This window comes from Podarcis filfolensis, assembly GCF_964270895.1.
Source record: "Podarcis filfolensis genome assembly, chromosome: 2".
NCBI classification, from domain to species: domain Eukaryota; kingdom Metazoa; phylum Chordata; class Lepidosauria; order Squamata; family Lacertidae; genus Podarcis; species Podarcis filfolensis.
In genome coordinates this window covers 42,130,467-42,145,440 of record NC_139605.1, presented here as the reverse complement: position 1 = coordinate 42,145,440, position 14,974 = coordinate 42,130,467, and the positions used below count along the sequence as shown (strand labels likewise).

General features: G+C 39.8%; 1 protein-coding gene across 2 annotated transcripts in view; it reads right to left on the bottom strand.

Moving 5' to 3' along the window:
* Positions 1 to 14,974, bottom strand: part of DNAH12 (dynein axonemal heavy chain 12) — a 92,018-nt gene that overhangs the window by 59,352 nt on the left and 17,692 nt on the right. For both annotated transcript variants that reach the window (XM_083602808.1, XM_083602809.1), the window contains exons 10-24: positions 14,180 to 14,336; positions 13,991 to 14,082; positions 12,093 to 12,271; positions 9,985 to 10,120; positions 8,853 to 8,978; positions 8,481 to 8,615; positions 7,049 to 7,242; positions 6,542 to 6,785; positions 5,947 to 6,132; positions 5,186 to 5,386; positions 4,183 to 4,377; positions 3,301 to 3,422; positions 2,898 to 3,180; positions 1,326 to 1,445; positions 129 to 285 (exon numbers count right to left, since the gene is read on the bottom strand). In XM_083602808.1, the coding sequence (XP_083458934.1) occupies positions 129 to 285; positions 1,326 to 1,445; positions 2,898 to 3,180; positions 3,301 to 3,422; positions 4,183 to 4,377; positions 5,186 to 5,386; positions 5,947 to 6,132; positions 6,542 to 6,785; positions 7,049 to 7,242; positions 8,481 to 8,615; positions 8,853 to 8,978; positions 9,985 to 10,120; positions 12,093 to 12,271; positions 13,991 to 14,082; positions 14,180 to 14,336 (2,527 nt within the window). The remainder of the gene's footprint in view (positions 1 to 128; positions 286 to 1,325; positions 1,446 to 2,897; positions 3,181 to 3,300; positions 3,423 to 4,182; positions 4,378 to 5,185; positions 5,387 to 5,946; positions 6,133 to 6,541; positions 6,786 to 7,048; positions 7,243 to 8,480; positions 8,616 to 8,852; positions 8,979 to 9,984; positions 10,121 to 12,092; positions 12,272 to 13,990; positions 14,083 to 14,179; positions 14,337 to 14,974) is intronic.

The following is a 14,974-nucleotide window of genomic DNA, read 5'->3' as shown; positions in this document are numbered from 1 at the left end:
ATATTTTAACATTGAGAAGATTAGTTTAAAAAGCAATGATTTCCTGGAACAACAGAGAAATATCAGGCAATGTATTAATATTCTAATTTATTCTATGACAAACAAGAACAAGCTATTAGGTTACATACCACTTTCAATCATTTCCATGACGACATCTCTAGCGTGCACATCAATAGTAACCAAAGCACCCAGTGTGGTCCTTGTTTGTTTAGACAACTTCCCTCTTACCAGCTCCACAATATCATTTAACTGAAACTGAAGGTTAGCGTAATAATTCTTTAAGCCCTGCAGAATGAAAATGGATTTTGATGAATTCTATCTGCCACAAACAACTACCAAGAGGAAGCTTGGTGGTCTCTCTATGTTATTATCCTGTGATTTATTTATTCAAAAGCTCATTATTGATTGCTATACCAATTTTTAATATAGATGCCCCAGTCAGGTAGATCTGGCTTGCATAACACATTCCCATTCATATTTACTGTTCTTTTGCTATTATGTTATGGGCTTGACAACCATATGTCAGGAGTGCTCCGATGGTGTTTCCTGCTTGGCAGGGGGTTGGACTCGATGGCCCTTGTGGTCTCTTCCAACTCTATGATTCTATGATTCTATGATTTTGTGTTTTTATGTTGTAAACCACCCTGTAATCTTCTGATGAAGGGCAGTATATAATGAATGAATGAATAAATAAATAAATAAATAAATAATCAGCACATATTGTTCTGTGAGCAAGAACATGGTCTCTGCACCAAAATGGGTGCAGCTCTTGGAAGCAGAAGAAGACGGTATGTGTGTGTGTGTCTAAAGCTCCTGTACTAAAAAGACAATTGCTGGATTGGGATGCTGGTATTTAATATTACAAAAGTATTCATGCTATTGCGAGTTCACAGGGTAAAATGAACAACAGCTTCTCATATACACTAGAGCTGAAATTCCTCAGAAGACAATTTTCAGTAAAAAAATCCTCAGGCTTTTTTTCTCCGGAAATTTTCTCCACAAACAGGGTGAAACATTTCAAGAGCTCATTTGTGCACATTCAGTATCTGACATTTATCTGACCTTCCAAATATTTAGTTGTATTTTACCTGCCTGAGTATTAGGATTCATTTTTAATTGTTGTGTTCAGTTTTACTTCAAGGGAAAAGGAGGAAAATTAACATGAAATATTTATTTTATGAAATTATATGAAGCATTATTAATTCAAAGAGGCTGGTGACAATTCCATAAACATCTAAATCAAATATGGCTCAGTTTGAACAAAGTACCAAAATAAAGCCAGGAAACATTAAAAGGAAACAAAAAGCTTTGTGCAGTCACCATACCTCTGGGCCACTAGCTATGGCTTCGTGTACTTCACTTGTCCAGAACATTTGTGAGACACAAATAACTACTTGACCAGGCCATTCTCTCACCCAATTTTTTCTTTCTGTTTCTGGATATGCCTAGGAAAAGTAAAAGACATTGCCCAACAGGATCACTACTAAGCACTGAAACTATTATGCTGAATCATTTATACAACCTATTATGAAATCATAGTTGTTGTTGTTGTTGGCATCCATCAGTCTCAGGAGGAGGAGTGTGTCTCTGCAGGTGAAGTCAAATTGTTATGAAATCACTCAGTGCTCACTCCCTTGTAAAAAGTACAGTGGTACCTCAGGTTAAGAACTTAATTCATTCTGGAGGTCCGTTCTTAACCTGAAACTGTTCTTAACCTGAGGTACCACTTTAGCTAATGGGGTCTCCCGCTGCCGCCGCCACGCGATTTCTGTTCTCATCCTGAAGCAAAGTTCTTAACCCAAGGTACTATTTCTGGGTTAGCGGAGTCTGTGATCTGAAGCATCTGTAACCTGAAGGATCTGTAACCCAAGGTACCACTGTATAGTGTTTATGTCTGGGTCTTTCTCCAACATCTTCCATATCAACCAGTGCAAAAAAGTCATTCATTAGTCTCCCCCTCCTCCTTCTATAATGCGTTCGCATCACAGATTTCCACAGATTTAAAACAGGTAACTGTGTCCAGCATTGTAAACTATTTGTATCTAGGTTGTCTTTTAGATCAGTGATAGGGAAGGGTTCATTGAATTCATCTGAAGCGAGTGTCTCAAGGGCACTAGCAGTATCATGAGGAGGACTGGGCAGTGTCCACTGGAGAAGTTCCCCAGATGTTGCCAGACTACAGCTCCCATAATTTCCGACTATTGGTCATACTGAATGGGGCAGATGGGAGAGTTATGAGTCCAACAACACTTAGAGGGCCGCAGCTTCCCCACCCCCATTTTAAGTAAATGTAATACAGTGGAACCTTGTGTTATGGAACGGATCTGTTCTGGAGGCCCGTCTGTAAGACGGAACTGATGCAAGCCGAAGCGCCGTGTCTGCGCACGTGTATGACACAATTTAGCGCTTCTGCGCATGCACGATTTAGCACTTCTGCGCATGCACGAGCGGTGAAACCTGGAAGTATCCCATTCTGGTACTTCCAGGTTGTCGCAGAATGCAACACGAAAACACGTAACCTGAAGTGGACGCAACATGAGCTATGACTGCATATCAGAAAACTCCCCCCCTTTGTTCTCATTTACATTTTACTAAGAAAGAATTCAATGTATTAGTTGCTATAACAATCCAGTTTTATATGTTGGATGACAGTAAGTGGAACAATATAGAGCTAAGTCCTCACAGATACAAAATTCTCACTGACTTCATTGTTCCATTATGATTTTTGTGTGTGTGTGCAATTCTGCCTCTAGTAACTTCAGTTTTTACTTGCTTAAATAGCAAGAAGAAAAAAGAATAGGATTCTAAAAACAGAACAGAACTAGCCTGAAATCAAATAAACGAAATGCATGCATGTTTGGCAAGATCAGATTCTATATATTTAACGGAAAACATACCAGTCTTGACCTTGTAATGACATCATGTATACTTTTCAGCATGATATCTTCCACTTGTATTAGCCACTTCTCCACAGCACCTCGAGCTTCAGAAGTTGAGATTGTTGAAATAAACTCCACCCGTTCACCTTCAGTGCTGAACATTGACTTAATGTCCAGATTGGAAAGAAATTCCAGTTTAGAAATGCCCTCAAAACACTTTTTCAAGTGAGGTTGGACTCTGAGAGGGTCTTTAGTCTCTGACAGGATCTCCAACATTTCATCATTAGACAAGAAGAAAAAGCTGCAAAGAAAGTACAAATGCATTAAGTTTCTATGACTGCATGTATTTGTTTGGAATCAAATACGAATTGAAAATAAAAAATATTTATTCTAGCTTAATGACAATCAACACGCAGCATACCGAGGGAAAAAGAGACGCTTTTTCTCAAGATATGCATTCAGTCCTCTCATTATTTTGTCCAGAAGTTCATTACAATTCTGAAGCTTTTCCAATAAGCCCGTCAGTGAAGTAGCAGCAAGAACCTAAAAAACAACAGGGTATTTAATAAGCACACCAACTACAGTGGAGAATAAAATTGTAATACAAACAAAATATCAATCTATTGGTCATATAAAAAGACATTGTTTTCTGTTCCACCCTGCATCCATTGCCTGCAGTGCTGTTGCCTTTTTGCTGCAGCCCACACCATTAATTTCACTGGGTGGAGAATGTGAACTGGGTGGGGAAGACCCCCAGTATACTGCAGATTGGGGAGAAATGAAGACAGTGAGTACTGATTGTATTTGCCCACCTGATCTCTGCCCGTTTGTAGATGGACCCACTAACTCTCACCCACAACTTTTGTCAATTTTTAAAATCTAATTATTAGTCTCAAGTACACTGAAGTTTTTAGTTACAGTCTACATTTTCTTTGAACTCGTAAATATGGTTGGGATACAGAGAGCCTTGAGGGCAGTGCTATTTTTCTAGAAAAAGAGGTGCAGGAACTCACCATGAATGCCTCCCAATGGCCCCCTCCTGAGGTGCCGGAAGTAAGTTCCAGCAAGTTGCCCCTGAAAAAAGTTCTGTTTGAGGGTATGTGTAAGATCTTCTGTGTGCTAACAAGGACTGCCTTGATTTTAATTCTGACTGCTATTTTCTATTCTCTGGCAGATACGACCTTTGTGGTGGGCACAATGGCTACGAAAAGAAAGAAGAAGAACCTGAAATGTTCTTGTGCATAGTTTAAGAACTTGTGATTTGTTTCACCTGCTAACTACAGGCTCATCATTACTACTTCACCTTGGGGTCTTTGGCACAGTATTTCATAATGTCTTTCCAGTATCTATCCACCGTCTGGAACTGACGTCCCTCCTCTGGCATCTGTTGCATGATGTCCTCTGAAGAAAATATTGGTTCTAAGTAAAGCCACTGAGCCTGTACTTTCAACCACTCATCGATAGTCTCTTGAATCCTAATCAAGCGATCTTCCCATTCCTTAAAAAACACAGTATAGTTATTTGCGTAAGACATCCATGGCATGTAAAGCAAAAGACAAAAATAAAAGGCATGAAAATAAAACAACTGATATATATACAGTGGTACCTTGGTTTTCGAACGTCTCCGTTGACTATTTCAGTTTTCGAACGCCATAAACCCAGAAATAAATGCTTTGGTTTTTGAACGCACGACTTCCATATTGAGTTTTTAGTTTTCAAACATTTCGGAACTCAAACGGTCTTCTAGAACGGATTATGTTTGCAAACCGGAACACTCACTTCCGAGTTTGCAGTGCTCGGGAGCCAAAACATTTGACTCACAAGTCCCTTATTCTTTAATTTTGGGGACAATCTGAGCTACTACTTCTGACCTCTTAACCATGGCTGAGAAGAAGGCCACTCTCTTCCTGCTTGCACAAAAAAATTTCCCAGACTTCACCAGCTAGTTTTAATCATGGTTAATGTTTACATCAGGGCAGACATGAACATGGTTAATGCTTACCAGAGTTTCAGTTTCATCTGAACTAACCCAACAAGTTTAGATGTAGGGTTATATTTTAGTTGCAGTGATTTAAACACATGAATGACACACTATTTTGCTTCTTATAATTGAATTGTAAGCTTCTTGGGGTCTGATGAGATAAAAACCAGTCTGAAAATAAATTTATGAATTTAAGGTTTTTATAAAAATCTCAAGAGAAATTGTTACCTTCCTTCAAGAGCCTCAAAAGTGTACTGTATATGTAAACACACTTTACAAAAGAAGTGAATAAAAGGAAGCTATATAAATAAAAGTGTACAAATACCTTCATTTGTTTTTCAAAAGGCTTTATGAAGGGCGATCCCCTCATTGTTTGGGTTTTTATAATCTGGTCATCCAGAATAGTCTGAATTTCATCGACTGCGCACAGAATATTAACACCAGTCTCACGGTATAAGCTTATTTGGAAGGAAATTGAATCCCAGGTATCCATCATAGTGTGCATTGCTTTCTCTAATGAGAATTCCTACATCATAGGGAAATAAATGGTGTTGTTATTACTATTATTCATTTCAGATGGATTCTTATGTATGAAATTTCATCATATCTGATCTCCTTCAAACATTGTTTGAAGACACATCTTATTAGAATGGACATTAAATGGTCCTCTTATAATTGGTGTTTAAATTGGGATATCAGATAATGAAGCTACTGTCCAATAGTTTTATTGTTCAAATGCAATGGGTTTTTACAGGTATATGAATTCTTATATTAGAACCATAAAATTGTAGAGCAGGAAGGGACTCTGAGGATCTTCTAGTCCAAGCCTCTGCAGTGCAGGAATATGCAGTTGTCCCTTATGGGGATTGAATATGCAACCTTGGCATTATCAGCACCACACTCTAACCAACCGAGCTATCCAGGCTGGGTAGTTATATTAACTCAATTGTTAAATTAACAATTTAGACAGTTTTATGGATTGCACATCACTTTCTGAAGCAACTGTCCTAGGAAGCAGAATAGAAGTCTTCTAAATAAATAATAATCAATCTGTGCTGGGGCAGAAAAGTTTATGCTTGTTCTTACCTTGCTTGCTCCCATACTTATAGTTTCAAATTTCTCTAGGAAAGGGGTCAAGTTCTGCTTTAAAACCTTTCTTAGGGTAGTTCCAGAATCTGGAGTTAAATCATAGCCAACAATTTCTGACATCTGTTTCCAGTGGCGAGCCCTTATGCCTGGGTTACAAAGGATAGTCACCAAAGGGATATTTTCCTAGTTGAGAAAAAAAAAATGCAAAACAACTGTCACTGTTGTAACTAAAATCACTTGGAAATTATGTTTTATTCATCTAAAATCTTTAATCCTAGAATTGGAAAGTTGAAAGAGGCTACAAGGATCATCTAGTCCAACCCTCTGCAATGTAGGAATCTTTTGCCCAATATGGAGCTCAAACCCACAGCCCTGAGATTAAGAATCTCATATTCTATCGACAGAGCTATCCATTGGACATAGCTTAGATCTTCAAATAACTTCTAATGTATCTTATTATTCAATGTGGGGGATTGTGAGCTTTCATGAAGAGGCCACATATTTTTTCCAAGTGCTCAAATAATATTTGTACAACAGACTCTAAAACATTTTCCATGTTAAGGCCATCTTATTTTTATAGATCTCCAGTTACCTTGAAATCTTTAACTTGCTCCATTACTGCAGTACACATTGAAATAGTTGGGCTGTCCTTCTTTTCTTCCTCTACTCTCTCTTCTACTACTGCTCTCCGCTGCAGTGACTTTTTTCTCTCTAGTTCAGCTTTCTTTAGCTTTTGTTGAAAGAACCTTACTGTCTTATAAATTTCTCGAAAAAACTCATCTACCTCCGTTTCCATACTTTCACCATTGAGATCTAAAAAAGCACCATCCATCCATCTAGCAAAAGAAAAACAACATTTTTAATGCATCATGAGTCATAAAAAGAAACCCATCACATAACATGGTGAAGTAAAATATAAACCATAAGACATCAAGAATTACAGCCTTGTTACATTAGCCAGGAATGCATACTTCTGGACAAACAGAATTACTTAAAACAAAGAAGAATTTAATTTTAAAAAAGAAACTTGGTCACACATTTTTCTATGACAAATAAAAGCACCCTTGAAATTTCAGTCACTTTCTGTACATATAATTACCTTTTTTCAGTCCGCTGCCATTTCAATATAAAAGCAAAAAGTTTTTGGTAGGGCTCAATGTTAACTTTTAAGGTCTCCAACTCTGGGTAGTCAGTCTGCTCCCAATTAAAAAGCTTTTCTTCCTTGTTAATGAAGGCAACAGTTTCGTCAGCATCTTGAAGGCGTTTCTGCATTGTTCTCATGTCGGTCACATACTGGAAACAGATTTATCTCTCTTGAGAAATACTGGGCAATTCACTTAATAATGTAGTAGTCCTTAACATTACAAGACAACAGGCTGTATCCAATCTTCTCACCTGTGAGTGCAAGTCTCTTGTGCTAGCAGATGGGAGAGTTTTAATGTTGTGCAACAGACAAATCCAACTGCACTAGCCTTCAGTTAGGCATGTACTTGGGAGTAAGCCCTACTGAACTCAGTAGCACTTACTTCTAAATAAATGTGAATAGTGAATTCCCCTAGTTTAATGCAATAATCTTTTCAAGAGGTTCTGAGAGACTGACAGCTGTTGCTTGTGAGATTAGTGGTTTGATGGTGGACTACCAGCTTCTGCTGCTGAGTACCATGGAATAGTAGAATGGGACCAAATGCCCTTTCTATAAGGTGCAGGATGCAAGTAGAGGAAAGGTAACTGCTACTTCAATATCATACATGAAGATGACTAGTGAGTGCCTGCAAGGAGAAAATATACTAGCCCTCATGCCTCCGCCCATGCCAGTTACCATTCTTTGGTAAAGACGTTGAGTCCCTTATCTTGAAAACAGAGATGAGCGCCACATCTCACAGTCAAATGTGACTAAACTTAACAGTCCAGGGGCCCTTTACATTGTCTTTACCATTCAATGGAGCTTCAGTATGGAATTTGGAAGTGTACTAGTGAACCACTGTATGAGCTGCTGTTGGATTCTTATGGATGGATTTTGTTGGATTTTTTGCTGGGTAAGGTTCAATAACTCACCCCTTCCCTGCTGCAAATATTGGCTCCAATAAAGGGCTATTTTCAAGCCTAATTGTTGTGTGGAGGAGTGATCTTCACGGAGATTGCAGTACAGGGTCGGGGAGGCTGATTTTTACCTCCATAGATGCACTCTCTTGGAAGATCCCTCCCCACACATTAGGCTTGAAAAAAGTCAATAACACTTCTTTTCAAGACTAATTGCTGTTGGTGAAAGTGTGAGTGTGTGGTTATGATTAATGTTGTTTATGCAGTTGTCATGTGTGCATGGTTGCAGGGTGTACAACAGTTTTCCTGGTTTGGGCCTAAAAAGCTTTGTGACCCCGATCCAAGCAATGAAATTCCATTATGATGTTCAATAGCAAAGTGCTAAATTTAATTAGCACTATAGCACATAGATAAAGCTTCATCGTTACACACAAAGAATGTGTATTCCTTATGCAAAGTAAAAAATCCCCTTTACACCATGTGCCACAGACCTGTTGCATGCGATCCAAATCCTGGTATTCTGTAAACTCATGCATACGACGAGTTTGCCTATCTATTTCCAGTATCAGTTTCTCACGTTTGGCCAATAAGTCACTTTCACCTTTACGTTTAGACCTTTCAATAAGCTATAAGACAGAGAAGTAGTTAGTGGCAGGCATCCATGAGGATAAAGATTTGTGAACATTATCTAGAGTCACTACACTACACGATATCAGACCAACTTCAGTTGTCCTCTAATGTTAGGCATGACTCACAGAAGGCTTCAAAATCAGCTCTCAAGAGTACCAGTATTTCCAACCCTGCTGTCTAAGCATTGCTTTTTCACATAGTGGAGTATTTGATATAAAAATGCATATATTTACTTCATCATTTTCATCAAAGACGGGATTAATATTCTGAGGCCATAGTAGGACAGTGGCATTCAATGACAAGCCTTCTGGGTCAAAGGTAAAAACATCTAGGAGGTAGTTCATTCGCCGTTGACTTTCCTAGAAAAGTAAATAGTTAAATAGTTTATATCTATTTTTAAATTAACAGGAGCCACCATTTCTTGCAGCCTGTCCGAAAGTTATCTTTCCTCAAAGGAGGCCTCATGCTAGGAGGCCCACAAGTAGCTCATAGCCCACCAGACAGACTGAGTTGCTCTTAGGCCCACTGCCCACCTTCCCCTCCAGAACAGCAACTAAATACAATGGGTCGGCAAACAGGAGCTGCTGCTGCTGCTGCCCTAGAAGAGCCCACATATTTAAAGGGGAGAGATTCAAAAGGCAAGCTGAACCCAGTGGGATAATGCAGCTTACTAACTGGATGCAGTGAGGCAATGCAGTCTTTACCCTGTTCCTGGATGGATGGATGGATGGATGGATGGGTGTTGTTCTCTCTTTACTAAGGCAATGAAAGGGATGCTTCAGAGGTCAGTTGAGAAAGACTGGTGGGATCTTCCTTTTCTCCCTTCCTTCCCAAGAACTCAGCATAGTTGGGATTTCTGTACATACCTATGTTCTATCTCTCCATCCCAAGATGTCTTAAGGAAAGAGCCCCTCCCCTTTTAGTGCATGTAGAACTTTCTATTGTTTGTTTTCCCTTCTCTCTTATCCCATAATTTTGTGTGTGTGTGTGTGTGTGTCCCTAATGTGTCCAACAGATTTGTTTTTCCTTTGCCCAGCCATCCAAAGTCACTAGGAGTTGTGGCCAGGTTGGGGAAAGAAGCCAAACCAAAATGGTTCAGTAATTTCCTTGAGGATTATATGTACCCATCCCTCAGGTTGGATAGGGTTGCAGCTGTACAGCCTGAGCAGGTTTACTTGGTGAGTAAAGCTTATTGGGTTCTACTATGCTGGCGCTTACCATACGCATAGTGACAAATGGCAGAAGGAACCGCACAAAATGAAAAGCCAGTTGAAGTTAAATGGATTTAAATCAACATCCCACCTATCATTGTGCATTTAGTTTTAAAAAACAACAACCCAACCCTAAAAGTATATGATACCTTACCTTGATCCTTTCATATAAACTGTGGATTCCTACGGTTTTAGCCTTGTCTATATATACTATGCTTTCCATCATTTCTTCTGTTGTTTCGGGAGGTTTTAATGCACGTACTTTGATGGTCTCAAATTCCTTGCATATCCTAAAAAAATATTATTATGTTGATATATTTCAAAGTTTAAGAGACATAATTTGTTTTTTCATTGAACCATAAACATTATTATTTAACTTATCTAATCAGGGGGGAAGTAATTGCATTTAAGGAAGCTCTACTGAATTCAACAGAGCTTACACCCAGGTAAGTGTATCTGGAAACGCAGCTTTGAAGATGGAGGAAAACACACATGGCTATGACTGCCACCTAGTGCTCAAGCTTCAAGACAGAATACAGAATCCATAAGCTGTGAAAATAACTCATTTGGAAGCAATGTATCACCACTCAAAGCAGTTCATCCACCTACCACTATGGAAGGCAGCTTTGACAGAACTATTTGTCTCAGTCCCAACTTGCATTTCAATGGCCTTCAATAGTCAATCTCACTGACACATTGGATGGCACATTTCTCCACCATCTTCCAAGGCACAGGGCTACCTGCCTTAGGTCAAGTAGACCTGCCTCCCTTCACAAACTTTCCCCAACTATTTGCATAGTCTTTTGCACCATTTAAAACTTAGTTGCTACTGTTTTGCTTATAGAATTTTATTTATTTACAGATTTACTTATTTTCAGCACTTGCAATGCCATCTTCCAGGAATAAGCCTTCCAAGGTGGCTCACTATATACGAAAGCACAAATTACTATTTGTAAAATTACGGTCTAAATGCTTAGCAGTATTATAATCAGAAACAGTTAATATGACATAAGACAGTTAAACATATGCTAAATATAAAACCAAGAATGCTAGTAATGTGAAAATATAAAAGAGCTATATTTAATATAATATAAAAGAGCTATATTTAAATATAAAAGAGCACTAAGATATCAATTAAAAGCAGAATCAGTAGTTTAACTGAGAACTGGCACTGTCGTTCCAGCAGCAGCTAACACTTCACTGCAGTGGCAAGGGTAGTTATTCATGCTGGAAAAAAAGATATGAGCACTGGGAGTCTAGCACCCAATTCTATACTGTACCAGGGGAGGCTGGTCTCCTAGAACAGAAGGGGCATTGCCCTATCCAGCAACTTCAGTCTTCCTTCATCCAGCCTTTCCCTCCATCTGCCTTCTTACTTACATCGAGACCAGTTCTCCGCCTTGGTCTTAGTGTTGTAACTGTAGAACTCACCAAGGAGAAGGATGGAGGCAAAACTAGAATTGGGAATCCCCAAGAAGGCTTGGAGCCCCGGGATTGGTGGTGGGACAATGATAAGTAGTCAGAGGGAGAAGAGCAAGAAGATTGGGAGGATGTGTCAGAAGCTGAAGAGGTAACAGGGTTTAGTGAGGAGGGACGGTCTGCGGCAGGAAGAAGTCCAGAAGCAGAAGGGGAAGCAAGAGAGGAGGGAGACTAAGAGGCAGAGATGAGTCGGGCTGATAAAGAATAGCAGGGATCTCCTCCTGTTGTTCCCCCTCCCCCTGGACTCCCAGAGGCATGAAGCAGGAGGACCAAAGGTAGGCACACTGGTATAGTCTCAGATGGCTTGGGAGAAACCCTGGAGAGGAGGAGACCTGGGCAGCTGTAGGAAGGCAGGGACCTTTAGTCTCTGCAAGACCTACTGAAGAGAGTCGCTGTGCTCATTAGGCCTAGCACTCTTGTACAGAGTGCTTTTCTAATCAAGAGTTAACTGAACCTACTTGGTGTGATTTACTGCGGGCTCGCTTCTGGCAGAACTCATTGGTTCTGCCTGTCATTGGTTCTGGCTCTATAGCTGGTTCTTCAACAGTAGTTGCTATTGACCAGCCTGCCTTCTGACCCACCTGCCTGCCTTCAGTCACCATTGTACTATGCAGACATCATACAGCAGAGCTTAAGGCCAGGATCGCAGTGTGCAGCAATAGTGAATTACAAGGGTTATTCTAGAGAATAATACACAAAGCGGGGTGGGGTGGAATTAACAATGTTATGCATATGGCAAAAACTATATTAAGTGGAAGATGATTAATAACAAGATTTACTTACATTTTATTTTCCGATTTGTGATTTTCTGCTATTACGTACAATAATTTATTTGCAAAGCTCTTTGCCTTGTCGCTCAAACCTTGCTTCAAATCTTCACAGTCTAATCGCACCATAGGGAAATGAGCAATCATTGGCAAGCTCATTATTTCCTTTGCAAGACTGAAAAAGTCATCTATAAACTTCAAAAGAACATTATATTTGTTAATTTAAACTGCAGTCTTTAAAACATGTACGTTCTTGAATAGGACCACAATCCTATATGCCAGGGGTGGGAAACCTCAGGTATGGAGGCCAAATGTGACCCTTGAGACCTCTCTATCCAGCTCTCAGGACTCTGCCAAGGCAACATTTCTTACTGGCCCTACTCCACACCCTCCTTTAGTAATTTGCCTGGCTGGCATGGATGCTTGAATTGTGATAATGATTCGTGCTTGCCTGGAGGGATTTGTGTGCGTAGGCTTCTCTATGACTGGAATGCAGTGCACCATACAAAAGTAAGAGTCATATCCGTTGCTCTGTCCAACCAAGCAATCCCTGGAGGATTGCCCTTAATAAAATGAAGTGGTTGTAAGGATTGCTGCAGTCTTCTTTCTGGCCTCCTATCGTCTTCCCTTTGTCTACTCACATACACACAGTGCTCTGCTGCCAAAATGTCTCATCTCTCTTGCTACAGATAGGACAGAATGTGGAGCTTCAGAACTTCCGCTGCCTTTTAATACAGTACAACTGAATTAGACTTGGAGAGCAGGAGATGAGGGGCGTTCCAATAGCAGCAAATACATTTTATCTATTCTTGCAGAACACAAGCTGCCAGCTGTGCTGCTGGGAGCTTGGGACTAAAGTCCGGCCTGCTCCTTAATAACCACCAAGAGGGCGTCAGACTATGGGAGCCACCAACAAACAGGCCTGGCATCAGCACCCGGGCCAGTATGATTATGTCAGAGTACATGGAAGCGGGGTTGGTGCTGGTCACCTCAGCCTTCTTTCTTCTCTTTTAAAACTACGTTTCCAAGCACAATTCAAAGTGTTGGTGCTGACCTTTAAAGCCCTAAACAGCCTCGGTCCAGTATACCTGAAAGAGCATCTCCACCCCCATCATTCTGCCCAGACACTGAGGTCCAGTGCCGAGGGCCTTCTGGTGGTTCCCTTGCTGCAAGAAGCCAAGTTACAGGGAACCAAGCAGAGGGCCTTCTTGGTAGTGGCACCCGCCCTGTGGAACGCCCTCCCACCAGATGTCAAAGAGAAAAACAACTACCAGACTTTTAGAAGACATCTGAAGGCAGCCCTGTTTAGGGAAGCTTTTAATGTTTGATGGACTATTGTATTTTAATATTCTGTTGGAAGCCACCCAGAGTGGCTGGGGAAACCGAGCCAGATGGGTGGGGTATAAATAATAAACTATTATTATTATTATTATTATTATTATTATTATTATTATTATTACAGGCAGGAAGCAGTGGACAGACATGTACATGATTATGGGGGTTAACTTAATTATTTTTCCTTTTTTAAAAAAGTATTGTTGCAACAAAATTATACTTCTTCCTATGTATATGTGTTCAGCCCTAGGGCAGCAGAATCAAACACCATTTTATTCCTACACGCATGATGATGTCATGATTTAAATGAGAAAGAAAAAGAATAGGTTTTTAAAAATCAGGGCTGGAAAACATGGGGGGGGTGATCTAACATATCAAAAAATATAAACAGTTGTAAAGCATGGGAAAGAGTGTGGGGGAGAAGAGAAATGTTACTTATGTGCTTCACAACTGAAGTCACACACATGTGGCTGTCTAAAAGGGGGTGCAGTGGGCATAAGACTGCTAAATCCAGAGACCAAACATACTTAACAACAGCTTTGCAAGCTGGATTTATCTGTAATTATATAGGAAAATTACCTCTGTATATTCATCAAAACTATGCTCCTCAGCTACAAATTCTCTTATTCGATCATCTGCAGTCCCATCTACTAGCCAGCCATATTTGTCTACTGCAAAGCAACAATCACAATAAAAGTTTGTTAACTATTATTTTGCAAGGTTATTTTGAGACCACTATATTGCAAAGCTCCACTTACAATGACTTACAATAATACTCCAACTGTGCTTTTGGCCCTTTCAAGTTTTCATTAATTGCTTCCCTCAGTACAGAGTTTGCCCATGATATAACATGCTCAGGAAGTTCCGTATCAATAGTCACAACTGTGGTCCCACCGGCTAGCCAGGAATGTACTGCCTGGACATTCTGTTCAAAACACGCAAGAGTTATTTATGGCCTTTAAATTGCGATTTCATAATGATTACAAGCAATAATAAATAAACTTGTCAATGATTCCTTAAAACACATCCAAAAGAATAACTTAACTTTTAGAAAAGTTTTATATCACCTTACAGTGATCAACATTAATTTAATATGCACTTAGAATTACTTGTGAGTAAACATGCGGCACATTACTTTTTTAAATGAAATTGTTCTCTAAGCCTCTTTGCAATTTGTTTCGGATCTGACTGTTCAGCTATTTTGCTTCAACAACAGATTCTGCCATCACACTTTGGATACTTTCAAATGGAAGCTTTATAGTACAAATGGGCTGTTCAGGTTCTGTTATGGGTGCTTGATTAACATGTTACATTCCACACGTTCCGTTTGGATATTTGCTACTAATCAGACATTTCGTGCCCAGTGGGTGCAGCTTCACAGAATGTGTCTGGGCTCTGTTATTTTGTCCATACCCTCAACTGCTCCTACCGCACCCTCCACTACCCTTTTCCATTCTGACATTTGTGCAGGTAGTTCTGCATCTGTGTATAGGCCCTTTAAAAAATGCACAACAGCACAAGAATAGATATCTCTCATTAGGCAAAATGGAAGGCTGTATTCTG